Source organism: Lepidochelys kempii, chromosome 1 (assembly GCF_965140285.1).
Source record: "Lepidochelys kempii isolate rLepKem1 chromosome 1, rLepKem1.hap1, whole genome shotgun sequence".
NCBI classification, from domain to species: domain Eukaryota; kingdom Metazoa; phylum Chordata; order Testudines; family Cheloniidae; genus Lepidochelys; species Lepidochelys kempii.
In genome coordinates this window covers 102361011-102383227 of record NC_136380.1, presented here as the reverse complement: position 1 = coordinate 102383227, position 22217 = coordinate 102361011, and the positions used below count along the sequence as shown (strand labels likewise).

The 22217-nt window shown below is 45.5% G+C and overlaps 1 protein-coding gene across 2 annotated transcripts in view; it reads right to left on the bottom strand.

Annotated features, from left to right (window-relative positions):
- Positions 1-22217, bottom strand: part of ITGBL1 (integrin subunit beta like 1) — a 250965-nt gene that overhangs the window by 3893 nt on the left and 224855 nt on the right. Inside the window, exons 10-12 of one of the 2 annotated variants that reach the window (XM_073349140.1) lie at positions 5514-5660; positions 498-602; positions 154-267 (exon numbers count right to left, since the gene is read on the bottom strand). In XM_073349140.1, coding sequence (XP_073205241.1) covers positions 154-267; positions 498-602; positions 5514-5660 — 366 coding nt within the window. The remainder of the gene's footprint in view (positions 1-153; positions 268-497; positions 603-5513; positions 5661-22217) is intronic. The other variant, XM_073349157.1, reaches the window with a different exon arrangement.

The following is a 22217-nucleotide window of genomic DNA, read 5'->3' as shown; positions in this document are numbered from 1 at the left end:
ACTCTCTTAACAGCTAAAGTGATTTTATTAATAGGAAAGTGCTCCTCCTTTCCATCAATGAACAAAGAGAACTTGCTGGGTTTTGTCTAACTTCAATTTGCCTTTATGCACAGTCTGCTTCTCAGAGCAATTAAGGATTAGACAGTACTGCACCTGTGCAAATGAGACCATCATGTTTGTCACAGTCTCTGTCGTCACATTCACAAAATTCCCCTGAAATGTACCATTCCTGGGATGAACAGATGCACTTTCCACAGTGACAGGAACCTGAAATCACAAAGATTATTACTTGCAATCATAGGGCACCAGCACTTTTCAGGCTGGGATATAACATCTCAGACCCATGCAAAATTGCCATCTGACAAGCTACTGTCTAAAAGAAGATCATCAAGCTAAAAGCTTATTGAATAAAATGATCCTTTACAGGTCAGCCTGAGTATGAAGTGGTGTTCTATGTAATGCCTTGATTTTGCTTCTTTTATTTATTCAGGACTCACATTTAGAAGTTTTGCTTTTGTTCCAGAGCATCACAATCAAGGCTACTCTTCCCAGGAGCTGTTCTGCTTTGTGGCTAGATGAATCAAAATCATGTCTGGTCCAACCTTATTGAAGTCAATAAAATTGCATTGAGATGAAAAATGGCCCATACTGTTTAAGGCACACAAATAGCACCTTGCTGCTCTCTGACCTTTTCTTTCCATTTGTTCTGGATCACTACGGGTTGGATTTTCAAAAAGACTAAGTGCCTTAGGAGTACATGGTACATTGACTTTCAATAGGATATGCTCCTAAGTCATGTGGACACTTTAAAAATCCCACTCTTTCCCACATTTCAAGAGGCTTTCCTTTATTACAGTAGGGAGCCATCAACGTGCTCAGTGCTGTACAAACCAGAGAAACACATGATGATCCAGCCCCAGAGAATGTGCAATGTACCTTAGACAAAGATATTTAATTCACAGAAATCTATACAGGGCCTGATCTAAAGCGCATTGCAGTCAAATTTGCATCTTTCCGTTAAGTTCAGAGGGCTTTTGCTCAGGCCCACAGTCAAAACTCGAAGTGGAAACTTTCCTTTAAATTTTGAGCTGCGTAAATCAATTGAACATTCCCCAGAAAAATCTCCACAACAAATCCTGTACTATTTATCAATTGAATCTATTCCTATTAATTAAAAACTTCAAAGTAGCACAGGTACTGACCCTCTTTAAAAACGTAACATTCACTGAATTACTGTAGGTTGATCAGAGTTAATTTACTGCGTTAGCGTAGCGATAAGTTGTCTTAAACTATAACATACTGTAATATACAAATAAAGGACTTATACTTGGGAACAGAGACTTTAGCATGAATTTCTCTATGGTTTATTAACATGCTGCCTATTAAACTATGCAAATAGGGAAACATTAACTTTTAACCGAGGGTAAAATATTTCAGTGCACAAAGAGGCAATGGAGGAAAGCACATACAGTAAGATAATTTAAAGATTACTGTACTGGCCAAGCTTATATTTCATTATGTATTTGAGATTGATTTAAGCCAGGTGTTTCTATTTCCAAATCAACTAGAAAGCACCAACAGCTACACCTGTTGATGCCAAGAAGAGCCAAACAGGATGTGAATTTTAGCAAGAAACATTAAGAAGAAAGCAGAGTATTGTAACTCACAGCTAACCAAGACTTATTAAAGGTATTTTGTAGACAATACAATACATGTAACATGTAAAAGGAACTTAAATAAATCAGAAAGAAAAGGAGGACTAGTGGCACCTTAGAGACTAACCAATTTATTTGAGCATGAGCTTTCGTGAGCTACAGCTCACTTCATCGGATGCTCATGCTTATGCTCAAATAAATTGGTTAGTCTCTAAAGTGCCACTAGTCCTCCTTTTCTTTCTGCGAATACAGACTAACACGGCTGTTACTCTGAAACCTTAAATAAATCAGGTTCCATAATGCATCAGTATGTTACAAAATCTCTTTCCTGCCTTGGGAGCCTCCTCACTTTAATTAAAAATAGTCTAATTAGTTAGGGTAGTTTTCCTGTAATTCTGGCCAGATCCTTTTTGTCTCACTGACTAACCTGAGTCCAGCATAGTCACAGCAACCATCTGCTGCCCTCCAGCTATTTCTGAAGCAGCAGCAGCATGGTGGGTGTTTCTGTTTTCACTGTTAAGAATATTTACTATAGGCGGCGAGCCAAGATTTTGAAAAGTGACTAGTAACGCTTGATGTATGTTAAAGGGGCCTCATTTTCAAAAAGTACTGAGCAGTCACCCTGTGAAAACTAGTATCGCAAGTTGACATCCAAACACTGAGGCTTCCCCTAACCAGTTGTCACTTTGGAAAAATGTTGGCCAGAATTCCTGCGAAGATTTAGTAGCTGTGAAGCTAGGTACTCACTAGTGCATAGGCTATTGACAAGCCAGTTATTTCACAAACAGCAGCACTGGTATGCAGAGAACTGGCTCAACATTTGGCCTTACATTAGGACTTCTGGACCCTGCCATTCACTCTAGCTACAGACAATATTTACAAACCTGCATGCCTAAAGTTAAGGTCCCAAATTCATGTTTAGGCATGCAGGGGGAGATTTTCAGAAGTGCCTACCGCCTGGTCTACACTCACAAGCCTTACCTACTAGTAGAATTGTTTCCATGGGGGGAGGGGTGACTTTATTTTGATTGTATTTTTACTGATATAGTTATACCAGCAAAAGCCCTAATGTGGACACAGTTTTACTGGCAATACCAGTTTAGTTATTCCCCATCCCATAAAAGAATAAGCTGCACCAGTATAAGCATATTTATACAGATATGACTACATCCACATTAGCAGGATTGTCCTGTTTTAACTATGCCAGTATAGCTAAAGTGGTATAAATTTTATGTGTAGACATACTTCAAGTTGTCAGTGGGAGTTGTGCTCTTAAATCAAAAACGCTTTTGAAAAGATATTTCACCCTTGTTTCCTAAATAGCAATTTAGTAGCCTTAGTTTAGGCAATCGGATTTGAAAATTTTAGTCATAGACCACTGCGTATAACTTACCTTCAGGCTGCTCCAACTTACATGGGAGACCAGACAGATACCTGACCAGCCCCAGCATCAGGGTGGTCAAAGGTGGCTTTATACCATCTTGACTTTCCACCCCCTGGTTCTGTGCCAAATGCAGCTTGGCCAGATGTGAAGATCTGGCCTCAAACTAAAAAGTTCAAGCTGCAGGGTCAGATTGTGGGGTCTGGCTAAGGAGTTCTCAGAGCAGGAGATGGGGCTTGGGAATGACAGCTTTCTGCCATCTTTACAATGATGAATAGCTGTTCAATTATTTTGCCTTTAAAGTTACAAAAAAATTGTTTATACTTATTTAGGATCGTAAATTGCTCGCTGGCTTGTTTTAATCATTTCAGTTCACCTCTAACTATTTATAATAACAATTACCCTGAGACCACATCTGTGCAGAGAAGAATTTTAGTCTTTGGTTAAAATGGAGTAAATCCCAAAGATCATTGCTCTCCTGTACACGTTTCAAGGTAAAGACAGCATTGTTTGATCGAAACAATGGTGAAATTGTGTCATTTCCTTCTTCAACATTTTGCCTGTGGGTGGAATTTCCTCATTTTCTGTCGTATTGGGCCTGTTGATGGGAAAATAAACAGTATAACTGTGATGGGGTGTTTATCCCACACTAGCTTAGGAATGGGCCAATTACATGAATAGGCCTCAACTGAAGGGAATTAGGTGGCCTAAGTAACCCCAGAGGGATGATGGAGCCCCTCTGAGAAGAAACAGGCACAGCTAGTATAAAGCCAGGAAGTCAGTAACAAAGCAGGACTGCCGTGAGGGAGTCTGCAGCCACTCTCTGGGTGTAGAGTGGGAAGAAAGGAAACCCAGGGGAGAGTAGATACCTCCAGGGATCTAGCCCTAAAGGCAGGGTTTACCCAGAAGGTGGTGGAGCGAAAGCCTAGGAAAGGTCTCCAAGAAAGAGCAGCAAATTGAGACGCTGCAGACATTGGCTGATGATTGGACAGTCCCTGAGGTGGAACCCAGAGTAGAAGGTGGGCCCCGGTTCCCCTACCAGCCACTGGGGAAGTGGCACCATCAGGAGAGTGGGGGAGAAGACTGTCATTTTGGATGGAGAGACTTTGATAACTCCCGGAAGGGGAAAACACACAGCGAGCTGGCCAGAGGGCCATGCCACAAAGAGAGTGCACCCTGAGTTGCAGAGAGAGAGAGATGGGGCAGCAGGGTACACCAACAAGCAACAGAAAAGGGAGGAGCTAATCCTCAGAGCAGCCAGGAGGAGGCACCCTAGCAGTGAAGGGAGCCTGGTACAATAATCAAGAACAGAATTCTGACCCATTACGTTACCTAAAGAGAGAGGGCCAGCTCTTTAGCCCTGGTTACATTCCTTTTGCACCAAGTTAAAACTCCCACAAAGAGGCAACGAGGGAGTTGCCTGATGCAGAGGAACCCTGCAGCCAGCTTTACACCAGCTGCCGCTGCTCCTTGTCCACACTGGGGAGGCTATGGAAGAAGCAGGGGCATGGCTGGAGCATGTGGGGTCAGAAAGTACGGCACTCCAGAGCCAGCAGCATCGTCCCCAGGAGACCATTCCAGTTGGCATAAATTGGTGGTGGCTGCTGGAACTTGTGCCAGAGGTTGGTTCAGCCTCCTACCGCCCCCCCCCTTTGCTAGCCCCAGCATCAAAGAAGGCAGGATGTAGGCTTGGACCCATGTTTCGTCTCCCACATTGGTCTGCTGGGGGGGCGGGGAGGAGGTGTGAGTGTGAGATATTTTTATGTGGGTGGTTTACACCATAGCGAGCCAGAAATCCTCTTTCCAGTGAAATAAATTGTTCCAAGCCTGGGAGAGAATACCCCGAAAGAGCTTAGTTTAGTTATATTTCAGAAGCATCTAATAATTATTTCTCTCTTTAGGCCAAATCTATACAGCTGGACTCATATGAAAAAACACAACAGTGCAGATAATATGTTTTAAAATGTTTTTAAAGGGGGGGGGGAGAAGCCTTAGGGAGATTGTGGGTATTGCCAAGGCCTTGCTTTCCCCTCGCATGGCTTTTGGACAGGCATAGCAAGTGCTGCTGCTCAACATGGACCCCACAGTGCTACTTGAGGCACTCTGCTTTCCTTTATTAGCACCGCCGTGCCGCGGGCAGCCCCTGCCACTCAGCAGCACTCAATCAACTAGCATAATTTAGTTCATAGGATACAACTGCCCAAGACAGATGCAGACAAAAACAGCTCTGTGAAATCCCATGCTGTTGGCAAATGGCACTGGAGAGCAAAACAGCTGAATGCATGTGCACGTAGGGAGCGTTTGACACAGTGGGTGTGATAACGAGGTTAGATGCATTATAAAGCCAGTTATACCAGCCCTCTAACAATGGGTGACTTTGGAAGAAAGTGTTATTAAACAACAGTAACCCACGTCCATACATTTTAATCTTCCAGAAGAGTGATGTAAGGTAGCTCAGCTACCAATGCATTGCTTACCCTTTCCCGAGCACAATATGCCATTGGCTGATTCACAAAAGCTTTTGCTCTCATCTTCTGTCATGTTGCACTTTCTTGGGTGTTGACACAACTGTCCAAACCATCCATCCTCGCAAACGCATCGACCGCAAGAACAGAGGCCGTGGCCTGTAATGACAGCAGGGGAGCAAGCATGTTACACAGACAGGAGAAATTACCTACATTTCTAGCTGAGGAAAACACTGAGGCAGCTCGGCATGGAATTGCCTAATTGAACCCCGAGGCAGGGCTCATTCTGGGTCAGAATGTACTGGTACAGCAGGCCTACGAGACAGGAAGTATTATCGTCTTCAGCTATCCTGGCCTTGTGCTAAGCAAGGTGACCCGGTAATGTAAAGAATGGCTGGGCTCTGGCCTCTCAATTCCCTATCCCCAACTCTTCTCCCTTGCAAGAGCCCTTGCCCTCCTCCGCTTCCTGTGGCTCCTGTCCCACCATACCAGCTAGCACATTGGGCATACCACAGAGCTCTCTCTCTCTCTCTCTAGGATGGGATGATCCATATGCCACAGCACAGTACAGCATTAACAAAATAAGTGGCTGGCAGAAAGGGGTGGACATTTGGCAGAGTCATCTGAATCAACAGATAAGGCTGGCAGGGAACGTGCAGGGCCCATCACAGGCAGCTGCACCTATGTTCCACAGTTCTTAAAGGGAAGAGTAGGAACTGAGAAGGTGGTGAGGCAGATAACTACGTGATTGCCTGCTTAGGAGCGAGTGAGTAGGATGGTAGCTGGTCAGGGAGAGGAGGTAGGTGAGGGAGGCCAGAAATCTGGAGTTTGGGGACAGGCCTTGGGAATATTTTTGGTCTCTTTCCAAACTTTTGAAAATCCCTCCCCTGAGGAGAGCAATGGGCATAGTCTTGTCCTCAGTCCTAGCCCCAGCTGTTAACTCACACTAGCCCCATCAGTACCAGTGACAGGCATCCAAGTGCGAAGTCTGACAGCTGCTGCTTGTGCTACTGCATGACACCTCACGCTGTCTTCTTATAACAAAGATGAGGAGCAAATGGCGAGGTGTCACAATGGATTCCTTTCACAGGCGTGGCTAGGCCTGACTGCAGGAGTTAAGGCAAGGCGTCCTAAGGGCAGATGGCATGCGGAAGAGGGTGCGAGGGAGAACAGGAATCCACTAGCGATCCCTCGGGATATATATATATATATATATATATATATATATTGGAGGTGGCTGATTAAACAGCAGTACAAAGGATACTGGGGAAGAAAAAGAGAGGGACAGAAGAAAGGATAAAAGGCTGGAGAATAGGGAACAGGGAAACAAAATAGGGAGGAAACGGGGACAATGAACGGATGGAAAATGAGGGCCGGTCAATAAAAGAGGACAGGCGAGTGAGGGAAATACACCAGAATATGTGTGAAAACAAGGGAGACGCAAGACTGGGAAGCTTGATTTGTTCAGGGCGGAGGGGGAACAGAGAGAGACAGACAGTTGAATAGAAAACTGAGAGCACAAGCCAGAAAGGGAAAGGAAGCAACAAATGGGAAAACCTGAAAGCAGATAGATGATGACAAAGGACAAAAGAAATGGAAAATATGCAAAGAAGCAAGAAATGACACAAAGCTGAAAGCTTAGTACATTATACTGAATATATTCACATTTCGAGACTTCCCTGCCTTTGCATAGCAGGGAATACATTTTCAGTGTTTTGAAGATGGACTCTGTACATTGTAAGCAAGGATTATAACATAACTATTATAAGGGCAGAGGCAATGAAAAGGAAGGGGGTTAGGGCTGATTGTGTTGGTGGGCTGGGCAGAGGGGAACTAGAATGAGGATCATTCTGGCAGAGTGTGGGGCTGTGGGAAAAGGAGGGACATACCAACACATTTATGCTGCTAATTCGGGCACAGCTCCCAAGGCAACGATGCAGCTTAACATAATAAATCTTGAAGTAGCATGGGAGGCAGACACAAAGGAGATACAAACCAGGTAAAATGGAATTCCTCAGCACTTCAGTGATATCCAACTACTGTATTAATTGATGTTTTTGAGCTGTTCTTATTCACAGACATGGAGATATTCAGATCTATATTTGAAGTCTAGTGATGTAACAATTGCTAGACCATTCATTGATTATTTCTTCATTTTGGATCCTAATAAGAGTAAAACATTAAATGCTCAATACCTACATGCTTCATGGTATGGTGGGTATGCCTGTCTATCTCTGCACTCGCCTTCACAAATATCGGTTGTCTCTATACATTTAACATGTATATAAAACACTACATATTGGTAAACCATAAATAATAAGCAGTCCTGTAACATTTTAGCTTCCATTTTAAGTTGGGTAACAATGAGATTTGTGTTACATACCATAGAAGGCTAAGGATGGCAGCCATCTGTACTTTCCCATATACTGCTATAGTTTAGATTGCATAAGGATATGGGTAAAAACATATGATTTTCTATATTTTCTCATCATGGCCAAGTTTCTCCAAGGGTATTTTGCCTCTTTCACTTTGTTTTCTTTTGTAAAATATGGATTAAATCTTTAAAATATTTCATATATTGAAGAACTGACTATTCAATACATTGAATAGGACTCGCATACTGGAAAATTATTTTTAGAGGTGCAAATACTTGTACTCCTGCAAGCACAAGTGAGTGAATGTGTGATTCACACTGATCTCAATGCCCTCTCTGTGGTTTAAAGAAAGCAGAGAATGACCACATCTGCAAAATTACTGCACAAATCCAGTTAAAAGTATCGTAACTTTTGGTTTGGTTTAGAAAGATTTTTTGTTGTTTTTTAATGGGACTTGTGCAATAATTTTGCTGATGGGGCCATTCTCTGCCTTCTACATACCCGACAGAATCCTGAAGTGGAAAGCTCTCTTTCTTAAGAAGTTTACTTCACCATGTATAGCTGCTTTCAGATTGCCACATGTTAATCATTAGCGGTGGGAGAAAGGACAATGCTATCTTGGTGGAGCAGTGAGAACACAAGGGGTACTACTCATCACATTGGCTTTCATGATACTAGCCTCTGTCTTTTTCCCCAAAAGGTATCCTTTGGCATACAGCAGCTCCTCAAACTTCTACATTAACTTCAGATTCATGCAGCCATGCAAGCCTTCAAATATCAGTGAAGGAGCGAGCTGTCTTCATGCTGCAGCTTTGACATCACAGGATAGTTACACTTGAGTTCTGGAGGTCTCCATACACCCACTGTTAAGTTTTGGGGTTTTTTTAAATCTCTTGTTACTATTTGGGGGAGAGGATCCACAGTTTAAACTCATATTTATTCATGAAATACAAGGAGTTCCCGGTGTGATTTACTAGCACTGCAGAGTGGTCAACCTTGTGCCCAGGAGCCTCCTAGAGTTTCAAGGCACAGTCTGCATTGCTGGACCATCTCTTGACACTGGCTGCACTGCCTCCTCCAGCGCAGGCTACACCAAAACATAAGCCCTGAGACCAATTCTAGCTGCATCAGAGAAACCGACTAAAGTATGAGATAAGAGTAAAGGATATGACTTGCCCACGGCATCTGTTTCACTGCTGGTGCTTACCAACTTCCATGTCAAAACACTACTTTGATGTGCCATGATCACTGCAAACAGCTGAGACTCCATCAAAGCAATTTGGTTGGTTGAAAAGATCAGGCCTATCAATGTATTCTGCTGTTTTAGATAGTCCAAGAGTTGGTCCATTGCTGTTGATGCTACCAGTGCTGGGGTAACCAAAGAATGAGGTTGGGAGTTGAGGGTAAGGTTGACTCCAAAATGGGAGGCCAGTGGTCTCACTTGACTCAAAGCTAAATACCACATTACCATAGGCAATGCACTGTTTGAAGTACAGACCGCTGAGCATCACTCAAATAGCATTATGGGGCTACACAGCCTTGGTGAGGGCTGGCAATACAGTGCCAAAATATTGCGTCCAGCTCAATTCTCAGGTGTAGAGGCACTGCTTTGACTTGTCTATTCCATCTGACCCATGCCATCACCAATGGCACAGATGAAGTGGGATCTCAACCATGTTTTTTCCTAGACCAGTTTGTGAGGATGTCCAAGACAGCTCAAGTTGTACCAATTGGTAGTACAAAGAGAAGCCAGGAGGGCTTTTAGATGCTTCCTCCAGAAATTGATTTGCTGAGACATCTGTAAGCAAAGCTCCGAGTGGAGCCAGTCCTGGTCCCTTATGAAGAACAGGAGGCAATACTGGAGTTAGGACTACTGTCTCATCATATACTGCTTTACTGTTGTTATTATTAATAAACACTGCTTGCCCCCAACCCTGAAAGACAGCATAAAGTACAGGATAATCATCAATCTACCCAGGTGGGCCAGCCAATGCTGATCATGCTGCATCCGTGAGCTGAAAAAAAATATAATAAGTAATAGGGGCAGAAGAGCACTAGTGTTCTGCTGCAACTGGAGAGCCAGTCATGATCCAGGATACCTCCATCCTCAGACAGGACCTGAACATTAGAGAACTGCTCCTAGAATGCAGCTTACATATATCAGGAAAGTTGTCATTAGCCATCCTCTTCTGGGACCAGCATGTTGCGCCTTTGTGCCAGGGCATAGAGCCTAGAATGGGAGTCTGTATCTATTAAAAGAGCGCTGCGGAATCCATGACAGGTCCTATTACAACTTCTGTCTGAATGAACGCATCATGGCTCTATTCCTGGTACTGTGATGATGGACTGCTGAATTTTAAGTGTCTCATTTTAATCATGCAGAAACATGGTAATAGGGTCTCAGTTATGTATACCCTCATTTATCACATCCTTCCCCTTATGTCTACCTACCGACACATGGGCAGCTGGTCTGGAAAGCAAGCTATTAATCAATCTGTGCTGGTCAGAGAATGCTAGTGACAATGTTTATTCAAATCACTTTGATATTTCAGGATTAGATGCTTGCTGAAATGAGAAATGTGAATGACAATCTGAGTCTCCCTTCCTCATGCTCAGAAGCACTCAGCTCTCACTTTAACAGATTCTGTTCAGTCACAGGGTTTAGCTTTCCATTCTCTGCAGCTGGAGCGCTATGATTATTCTTTCCACATTATCACATGTCCCCTGAGAGTGATTGCCTAGGTTATGGTATTGCCTAGGTCAACAGAGCAATGGAGAGAAGAAGAAAAGCCAGGGGATAAGGAGCTCAGCAAGACATCCCAGCAACAACTGTCAGTGAAACTGACGGAGATGCAAGATTAAACAGAGGAGGAACAAACGAAGAGAAAAGAGACTGGCTTGTGAGTTGCCAGCACAAAGATGATGGTTGACATTTTGTGAGTGCATAAGGGCACTTAGGGACATGATGCAGGTGAAGAGAATGAGATTGAAGGTACGGCCCTATATGATCCCCTAGAGTGGGACTGTTGGGGAATAGAATTCATCAAAAGAGATCAGAAAAATAGTAAGAGAATCAAGCCAAAAAATAGTCCAACGAAGTGTCAAGGGAGGATATGATGTCAAGGAGGGTGAAGTGATAAATGGCAGTGGAGAGGGCAAGAAGGATATGAATGGAATAAGTTCCCTGAGGTGTGACCTGGAAGAAGTTACTTGAAACTTTGTGGGCAGCAGTTTCAGTGGAGTGGAGGAGGTGAAAGCCAGTCTGGAGGATGAAGGAGGAGGAGGGGCATCAGTTGTAAATGGCTCATTATATGAGTTTAAAGGGGAAGGGGAAGAGGGACCTAGTGGAGAGACAGCTGGGGTCAAGGGTTGGCTTTTTGAGGATGAGGAAAATGAAAGCATTCTTGTACTTAGAATAGGGGAGATTAAAGAGGAGGGGGAGTGAGTGATGAAGGGACCAAAAAGGTTGGCAGGTGGGAGGAGATGGGGACAAAGGCACAGATGGAGAGATTACTCTGAGTTCTCATTTTCTCTCTCTAAGTGACAGGTGAATAAAGAAAAAGGTGCTGAGAACGGGGAAGAGGGAGGCCACAGTGGCCTGGGATGATCTTGAAGAATTTGGAGAGATCCTGAAAAGGGAGGGAGGAGACCACAGGAAGGGGAAAGGTTTGAAGAAGGGAATTAAAATCACAAATAAGCAATTTGCTTTGTTAGCCTGGTCTCAGTGTACTTCACATGGGAGGCAGTGGAGCAGTGAATGTAAAGAAACATTTGTAGTGAAAGAAATCTGTGGAGTCCTCAGAGGTGATCAGTGGCACGGGACCAGAAATGGAGGAAGCCAATGTTGGAAGTGAGTGGAGAGGAGGGAGCGGGAGTGAACCCATGACTTTAAATGAAGACAAACATCTGCAACATGTGTTGCCTAAGGAACAAACATAATATAACAATATTAGCATACACCTGCCACTGATAAATTATGGTATGAAGTTGAGGTTGTCCTGTCCAGCAACACCATTGGGATTCAGGGTGTCAGCACACTATCACTCCTAGAAATTATGTTTGGGAGTTGGTATGAGACTCCAACTATTTTCCTCAGAGAGCTCTGTAGCCTTCTCCATAGATTGGCTACACAACTCTAAACACCTCCTTCAGAATGCACCAATATTGCCGTGACTGATGGTCAGGACGGGTGAGACTCTGACTGGCAGAGATATGGGTTGGCACAGACACAAGATAGACTAAGTTCCACTCTTTTATTTACAAGGATGTAAATTACTGAACAGTGATATTAGAGGTCAAGAGCAGAACAGCTGCAGTACAGAATTTCCAGGACTCCAGTAGAACAGCCAGACTCAAATTCTTAGCCAAATGCTTTGTCTCAAAACACTGTCCCAGCTGATCTGTAACTCCTTTGCAAACACACTGCATTATTTACCATGACTATGGGCTTGTCTTCACTGCAAAGTTAACTTGAGTCATAATTTAAGTGTTGACTCTGACTCGATTCCAGTCCAGTCCCTCAACTAGAGCATTTTGATGCTTTAAACTCAAGTTGGCTAAAATGTGTTCACTGGTAACATGCCCACTCTACAACACTGCTAGTCCTCCAGTGTCTTCCCACAATTCCTCCCATATGCCAAGAAGGACTGACAAGTTTTCCCACAATTCACTGGAAAGGAATCAGAGTGTCTCTGCTTACTGCAGCACAAAACCCCCTGGGATATGCCCCCAGACACCATAGCGACACCAATGAGGGAGTGCAGCAGCAGTGAGGATGCAGTAATTTGGATAGTGCATTTCAGTGTGGCTGTTCACACCCACATTAGGCTCACTGGGTATTCAGACCAGGGTACCACTCATCCAGGCTAACTCTGCAGGAAAGACATACCCATATACAAGTGAGTACAGTGCTAGTATGGACACAACAGCTTGAATATTATTATTTCATCGTGTGGTTGAGGTGTAACTCACGTGTAGATAATGCCAGTTAACTCTGCCGTGAAGACATATGGTTGTCACTCAAAATCACCTCTCCAGCCACCTGATCTAGATGTCAACCAAAAACAATCCTGGATTGCAGCTGCTGTGTCTGTACAAGTGACTTGCACAAAAGGAAACCATTTGCAACACAAGAGAATTCCCCGCATAAGTTATTGTATTGCTAAAGAATCTCTGCCTTTGAGGCAATGGGTGACTACAGCCTCTGAGGAGAGAGACAGCATGGTCCTCTAAATCCCCCTTTTAAATATTCTATTAACTCAGCTCACAAAAAGAGATAGGTGGACCTGTAATGGACACCTCTCTGCCACATCTCATAAAGGAGACAGTAATAAATCAATTAATTTTGGCTACTGTTTATTTTTCACAGCCAGCTTGTCCAAGAGTTCACTCGCATTCACAGTTATCCAAACAAGTTCTCCTATGGCTTCATTAGCACCAGAAGCCACCTCCTCCTGGCAAGCATTTGGTTTCCCGGAAAGGGTCATTTTCCACTAGCTCAAGCTGTGTCTGCACTACTTTATATTTGGCTCTCCAGGTCATGATGTGGCCAAAAAAATGCTAGACAAGGTTGAACTTTTGAAGGGGGAGGGCAATAGCAGAGCTCATCAGCTAATGGGCCGTGGGGCTGCGCATAGAGTTTCTGCAGAGAATTTCTTCTATAAAATCAAACCAGAGTAGGTGAACTCAAACAGTGCCCATTCTGGTAAACACACATTTGTATGTCTTATTAAAAATATGCCATGAATATGTATTATTCTAATATTAATATACATTAATATCCAATTTATATTATTTAAAAATTAATATAAATTCTTCAGTCAAAGTTAGATTATAATTAGGATATAAATAATATGGTCTATTTTACTGGTTCATTAACACTCAGGCTGAGGGCCTGTAAAGAAAATACAAGGGGAACAAGGAAAAGATTAATGAATCCAGGGCTACCCAGGAATTCAGTTGTCACCATACAAACTTAGGTCTGGTCTACACACAGTTGTTGTGCCGGTATAATTATTTCAGACAGGGTATTTTGTTTGTTATTTAATCACAATAGTTACAGCTGTACAGCCCCCTAGTGTGGATGTAGTTATATTGGTGCCTTATGCTAGGACAGTTTAATCTCTTCCCACACAGGACTAAGCTATACTGACATAAACTCACACCAGCGTAACTGCATCTGGCCTAGGGGTGTTGTTCTGCTCTAACTGTTCCAGTATAGTTAAAGTGTTTTATGTTTAGACAAGCCCTTAAAGCAGGAAGTAGTGACAGAGCTCGTGTCCATCTGCTCCAGAAATACAGCCCCCAACCATTTGAACCCCTGATAGCAGACACTTGAGCATGTCTGACAATCCAACCAGCAGAAGGAACTGCATGTAAACCATTAGCCAGCACACTGCAAGAGGGAAGGACAAAACCAAGGGAAATGTTGAATTTCAATCAAGGCCGTCCCTAGCTATTTTGGTGCCCTACGCAGCCCTCCTGCGGGGGGCTGTGTGGGGCCCCAAGCCTCCGCGGGGGGATGGCCACTTCCTGTGGGAAGTGGAGTGATGCGGCCCCAACCTGCTAACCCCCCCTGGCTCCCAGCCGCGTGCTGGGGCGTGGTTCCCCCCTCTCCCCAAGCCTGGGAGCGGAGCAGGCTGGGACCGGGTCACTCCACTTCCCGCACAAAGTGGCCAGCCCCCATCCCCCACAGTGGCCTGGGGCGGGGCCTGGAGCCCCAGGCTGCTCTGCTCCCCTGGCTCCCAGGCTTGGGGGGAAAGCGCCCCTCAGCACTTGCCGGCTGCGCAGCTGGGAGCCAGGGGAGTGGAGCAAGCTGGGGCCGGGTCACTCCACTTACCACATGGTGAGTGCAGGGTCGGGCCTGGCTGCAATCTTCAGGGGAGTGGGGGCGGGGAAGGATCGAGGGGCCTGGGGAAGAGCCGAAGCAGGGGCTGGAGCAGCTGCACAAGGCACCGGGAAATGTGGTGCCCCACATTTCCTGGTGCCCTACGGAGCTGTGTGCTTTGCATATGGGTAGGGACGGCCTTGATTTCAATAGTAACTTACCACATGAAAGCTTATGCTCTAATAAATTGGTTAGTCTCTAAGGTGCCACAAATCCTCCTTTTCTTTTTGCGGATACAGACTAACACGGCTGTTACTCTGAATCCTACTATTAAGTCATGGCCAATAAGACAGCTGTGGCAGACCCCCACTTTGCCATCTCCTTCCAGCCTTTCACTGGTGTATTGCTGGTTCCCAGAATCCCACTGATCCCTCTGCTGAAATTAAGTGCTATCCTGCCCCTTCTAGGGGTATGTCTACACTACGGAATAAGGTCAAATTTATAGAAGTAGGTTTTTTAGAAATCGGTTTTATATATTCGAGTGTGTGTGTCCCCACAGAAAATGCTCTAAGTGCATTAAGTGCATTAACTTGGCGGAGTGCTTCCACAGTACCGAGGCTAGAGTCAACTTCCGGAGCATTGCACTGTGGATAGCTATCCCACAGTTCCCGCAGTCTCCGCTGCCCATTGGAATTCTGGGTTGAGATCCCAATGCCTGATGGGGCTAAAACATTGTCGCGGGTGGTTCTGGGTACATATTGTCAGGCCCTCCTTCCCTCCCTCCCTCCGTGAAAGCAAGGGCAGATAATCGTTTCGCGCCTTTATTCCTGAGTTACCTGTGCAGACGCCATACCACGGCAAGCATGGAGCCCGCTCAGGTAACTGTCACCCTATGTCTCCTGGGTGCTGACAGACATGGTACGCCATTGCTACACAGTAGCAGCAACCCCTTGCCTTGTGGCAGCAGACAGTACAATACGACTGGTAGCCGTCATCGTCATGTCTGAGGTGCTCCTAGCCATGTCGGCTGGGAGCGCCTGGGCAGACATGGGCGCAGGGACTAAATTTGGAGTGACTTGACCAGGTCATTCTCTTTAGTCCTGCAGTCAGTCCTATTGAACCGTCTTATGGTGAGCAGGCAGGCGATACGGATTGCTAGCAGTCGTACTGTACCATCTTCCGCCAGGCAGGCAAGAGATGAGGATGGCTAGCAGTCGTACTGTAGCCGAGCAGCCATGAGATGTGGATGGCATGCAGTCCTTCTGCACCGTCTGCTGCCAGCCAAAGATGTAAAAGATAGATGGAGTGGATCAAAACAAGAAATAGACCAGATTTGTTTTGTATTCATTTGCTTCCCCCCCTCCCCCGTCTAGGGGACTCATTCCTCTAGGTCACACTGCAGTCACTCACAGAGAAGGTGCAGCGAGGTAAATCTAGCCATGTATCAATCAGAGGCCAAGCTAACCTCCTTGTTCCAATAAGAACAATAACTTAGGTGCACCATTTCTTATTGGAACCCTCTGTGAAGTCCTGACTGAAATACTCCTTGATGTAAAGCCATCCCCTTTGTTGATTTTAGCTCCCTGAAGCCAACCCTGTAAGCCGTGTCCTCAGTCGCCCCTCCCTGCATCAGAGCAACGGCAAACAATCATGCATCTGAGAGTGCTGTCCAGAGCAGTCACAATGGAGCACTCTGATGGGGTTAAACATTGTCGCGGGTGGTTCTGGGTACATATTGTCAGGCACCCGTTCCCTCCCTCCCTCCGTGAAAGCAAGGGCAGACAATCGTTTTGCGCCTTTATTCCTGAGTTACCTGTGCAGACGCCATACCACGGCAAGCATGGAGCCCGCTCAGGTAACCGTCACCCTATGTCTCCTGGGTGCTGGCAGACGCGGTACGCCATTGCTACACAGTAGCAGCAACTCATTGCCTTCTGGCAGCAGACAGTACAATACGACTGGTAGCCGTCCTCGTCGTGTCCGAGGTGCTCCTGGCCACGTCGGCTGGGAGCGCCTGGGCAGACATGGGCGCAGGGACTAAATTTGGAGTGACTTGACCAGGTCATTCTCTTTAGTCCTGCAGTCAGTCCTATTGAACCGTCTTATGGTGAGCAGGCAGGCAATACGGATTGCTAGCAGTCGTACTGTACCATCTTCTGCCAGGCAGGCAAGAGATGAGGATGGCTAGCTGTCGTACTGTACCATCTTCTGCCGAGCAGCCATGAGATGTGGATGGCATGCAGTCCTTCTGCACCGTCTGCTGCCAGCCAAAGATGTAAAAGATAGATGGAGTGGATCAAAACAAGAAATAGACCAGATTTATTTTGTACTCATTTGCCTCCTCCCCTGTCTAGGGGACTCATTCCTCTAGGTCACACTGCAGTCACTCACAGAGAAGGTGCAGCGAGGTAAATCTAGCCATGTATCAATCAGAGGCCAGGCTAACCTCCTTGTTCCAATAAGAACAATAACTTAGGTGCACCATTTCTTATTGGAACCCTCCGTGAAGTCCTGACTGAAATACTCCTTGATGTAAAGCCACCCCCTTTGTTGATTTTAGCTCCCTGAAGCCAACCCTGTAAGCTGTGTCGTCAATCGCCCCTCCCTCCGTCAGAGCAAAGGCAGACAATCGTTCCGTGCCTTTTTTCTGTGCGGACGCCATACCAAGGCAAGCATGGAGGCCGCTCAGCTCACTTTGGCAATTAGGAGCACATTAAACACCACACGCATTATCCAGCAGTATATGCAGCACCAGAACCTGGCAGAGCGATACCGGGCGAGAAGGCGACGTCAGCGTGGTCACGTGAGTGATCAGGACATGGACACAGATTTCTCTGAAAGCATGGGCCCTGCCAATGCATGCATCATGGTGCTAATGGGGCAGGTTCATGCTGTGGAACGCCGATTCTGGGCTCGGGAAACAAGCACAGACTGGTGGGACCGCATAGTGTTGCAGGTCTGGGACAATTCCCAGTGGCTGCGAAACTTTCTCATGCGTAAGGGCACTTTCATGGAACTTTGTGACTTGCTTTCCCCTGCCCTGAGGCGCATGAATACCAAGATGAGAACAGCCCTCACAGTTGAGAAGCGAGTGGTGATAGCCCTGTGGAAGCTTGCAACGCCAGACAGCTACCGGTCAGTTGGGAATCAATTTGGAGTGGGCAAATCTACTGTGGGGGCTGCTGTGATGCAAGTAGCCCACACAATCAAAGATCTGCTGATATCAAGGGTAGTGACCCTGGGAAATGTGCAGGTCATAGTGGATGGCTTTGCTGCAATGGGATTCCCTAACTGTGGTGGGGCCATAGACGGAACCCATATCCCTATCTTGGCACCGGACCACCAAGCCGCCGAGTACATAAACCGCAAGGGGTACTTTTCGATAGTGCTGCAAGCTCTGGTGGATCACAAGGGACGTTTCACCAACATCAACGTGGGATGGCCGGGAAAGGTACATCACGCTCGCATCTTCAGGAACTCTGGTCTGTTTCAAAAGCTGCAGGAAGGGACTTTATTCCCAGACCAGGAACAGACCCGTTGGGGATGTTGAAATGCCTATATGTATCCTTGGGGACCCAGCCTACCCCTTAATGCCATGGCTCATGAAGCCGTACACAGGCAGCCTGGACAGTAGTCAGGAGCTGTTCAACTACAGGCTGAGCAAGTGCAGAATGGTGGTAGAATGTGCATTTGGACGTTTAAAGGCGCGCTGGCGCAGTTTACTGGCTCGCTTAGACCTCAGCGAAACCAATATTCCCATTGTTATTACTGCTTGCTGTGTGCTCCACAATATCTGTGAGAGTAAGGGGGAGACGTTTATGGCAGGGTGGGAGGTTGAGGCAAATCGCCTGGTTGCTGGTTATGCGCAGCCAGATATCAGGGCTGTTAGAAGAGCACAGGAGGGCGCAGTACGCATCAGAGAAGCTTTGAAAACCAGTTTCATGACTGGCCAGGCTACGGTGTAAAAGTTCTGTTTGTTTCTCCTTGATGAAACCCCCCGCCCTTGGTTCACTCTACTTCCCTGTAAGCTAACCACCCTCCCCTCCTCCCTTCGATCACCGCTTGCAGAGGCAATAAAGTCATTGTTGCTTCACATTCATGCATTCTTTATTCATTCATCACACAAATAGGGGGATGACTACCAAGGTAGCCCAGGAGGGGTGGTGGAGGAGGGAAGGAAAATGCCACACAGCACTTTAAAAGTTTACAACTTTAAAATTTATTGAATGCCAGCCTTCTTTTTTTTGGGCAATCCTCTGTGGTGGAGTGGCTGGTTGGCCGGAGGGCCCCCCACCGCGTTCTTGGGTGTCTGGGTGTGGAGGCTATGGAACTTGGGGAGGAGGGCAGTTGGTTACACAGGGGCTGTAGTGGCAGTCTGTGCTCCAGCTGCCTTTGCTGCAGCTCAACTATACACTGGAGCATACTGGTTTGGTCCTCCAGCAGCCTCAGCATTGAATCCTGCCTCCTCTCATCACACTGCCACCACATTTGAGCTTCAGCCCTGTCTTCAGCCCGCCACTTACTCTCTTCAGCCCGTCACCTCTCCTCCCGGTCATTTTGTGCTTTCGTGCACTCTGACATTATTTGCCTCCACGCATTCGTCTGTGCTCTGTCAGTGTGGGAGGACAGCATGAGCTCGGAGAACATTTCATCGCGAGTGCATTTTTTTTTTCTTTCTAAGCTTCACTAGCTTCTGGGAAGGAGAAGATCCTGTGATCATTGAAACACATGCAGCTGGTGGAGAAAAAAAAGGGACAGCGGTATTTAAAAAGACACATTTTATAAAACAGTGGCTACACTCTTTCAGGGTAAACCTTGCTGTTAACATTACATACATAGCACATGTGCTTTTGTTACAAGGTCACATTTTGCCTCCCCCCACCGCGTGGCTACCCCCTCAACCTTCCCCCCTCCCTGTGGCTAACAGCGGGGAACATTTCTGTTTAGCCACAGGCAAACAGCCCAGCAGGAATAGGCTCCTCTGAGTGTCCCCTGAAGAAAAGCACTCTATTTCAACCAGGTGACCATGAATTATATCTCACTCTCCTGAGGATAACACAGACAGATAAAGAATGGATGTTGTTTGAACGCCAGAAAACATACACTGCAATGCTTTGTTGTACAATGATTCCCCAGTACGTGTTACTGGCCTGGAGTGGTAAAGTGTCCTACCATGAAGGACGCAATAAGGCTGCCCTCCCCAGAAACCTTTTGCAAAGGCTTTGGGAGTACATCCAGGAGAACCGCGAATGCCAGGGCAAAGTAATCCTTTCACATGCTTGCTTTTAAACCATGTATAGTATTTTAAAAGGTATACTCACCGGAGGTCCCTTCTCCGCCTGCTGGGTCCAGGAGGCAGCCTTGGGTGGGTTCGGGGGGTACTGGCTCCAGGTCCAGGGTGAGAAACAGTTCCTGGCTGTCGGGAAAACCGGTTTCTCCGCTTGCTTGCTGTGAGCTATCTACAACCTCATCATCATCATCATCTTCGTCCCCAAAACCTGCTTCCGTATTGCCTCCATCTCCATTGAAGGAGTCAAACAGCACGGCTGGGGTAGTGGTGGCTGAACCCCCTAAAATGGCATGCAGCTCATCATAGAAGCGGCATGTTTGGGGCTCTGACCCGGAGCGGCCGTTCGCCTCTCTGGTTTTCTGGTAGGCTTGCCTCAGCTCCTTCAGTTTCACGCAGCACTGCTTCGGGTCCCTGTTATGGCCTCTGTCCTTCATGCCCTGGGAGATTTTGACAAAGGTTTTGGCATTTCGAAAACTGGAACGGAGTTCTGATAGCACGGATTCCTCTCCCCAAACAGCGATCAGATCCCGTACCTCCCGTTTGGTCCATGCGCTGGAGATCTTTTGCGATTCTGGGACTCCATCATGGTCACCTCTGCTGATGAGCCTGCATGATCACCTGCAGCTTGCCACGCTGGCCAAACAGGAAATGAGATTCAAAAGTTCGTGGTTCTTTTCCTGTCTACCTGGCCAGTGCATCTGAGTTGAGAGTGCTGTCCAGAGCGGTCACAATGGAGCACTCTGGGATAGCTCCCGGAGGCCAATACCATCGAATTGTGTCCACAGTACCCCAAATTCGAGCCAGCAAGGCCAATTTAAGTGCTAATCCACTTGTCAGAGGTGGAGTAAGGAAATCGATTTTAAGAGCCCTTTAAGTCGAAATAAAGGGCTTCATCGTGTGGACGGGTGCAGGTTTACATCGATTTAATGCTGCTAAATTCGACCTAAAGTCCTAGTGTAGACCAGGGCTAGGACATGTCAGGTCTCTCATTCCAGAAATGATCAAAGTTGACCAAGAGACTTTTCATTCTCAGAGAAGGAATAAGATAAAAGAAAAATAAAGAAGTATAAGCAGAAAGAGCTAAATGTGGCTGGTGAAGTCTAAAAAAGGAAACTTGAACTCACATAGTGGCTAACAAGGAAAACAGAACTATTGCAGACTAGGAAACCAGGCTCAAGGAGAGTACAAATGCATTACACTTGATTTTGTTGGTAAGGTTCTAACCAAGTACTTTCAGATAAACTTATAGGACAATATTCTACGCACTGAATGCTGCTACAGAATCCCAACTAAGGGCAGTTCAGAGAAAGATTCAGAGAAGGCTTTTGGCACTTGGATTGTTTCACTGATATAAAAATTATATTAAGAGCAGCAGAAACTAGAAAAAGCTTATTTTAGACAGAAAATAACATTTTGTTATTCTTTAGATCTTGGTCTGGCCACCCATATCAGGAGAAGAGAAATTTCTGTAATTACAAAACAATGTATTGGAGGGTGCGAATGTAGTTGTATCATTTCTCAGTACACTCCCAGTGACTCGTAACAGTAAATCTTATTCATTTGGGGACAAAATGTTAATGACTAAGTTACCAGTTCAAATAAAACCAGAAAAGTTGAGCTAAGATTTGGATTCAACTTTACATTGGGTTTGTACTTTCATAAGCTTTTGTATTCTTACCTGTTTTTCTTTCAGTCAAAATAAGTCAAAACATGGATTATTTAATGAATGGATTAATCTTTGGCACTCCCATTACATAGAACTATTTAGACCAAAAGGGAAAATGAGGATTTGTTTGGATAATAGTACAGATTTAATGTAATCCCTTGCACGAGAATGGTCAGGTGACTCTGTCCAATTACTATTCTTCTTTCATCATATGAGTATTAATGAGAGAGTTCTCCATTAATTAATGAGAGAGTTGTCCAGTCAAAGATAAAAGTTAATATGGTAGCTGTGTTAGCTGTAAGGAGGAGTATTGATAATGTTTGTCTATGAATTCTGAGGGCATTCAATTTACTTAGTATTATCACCAAGACACTGGCTGATTATGAAGAATAGACAGGGTATTCTAATTATCAGAAGATGCTTAGTTTTGTTTTTGATATATATATATATATATTGAATTCAATAAGACTGACCTTTTCCGTTCTCTTAACTGCTGCTTTCTCGTTTCTTTCACAAACAGGTGACATTCAAATTACTTCTTTTTGATGCATATTGTATT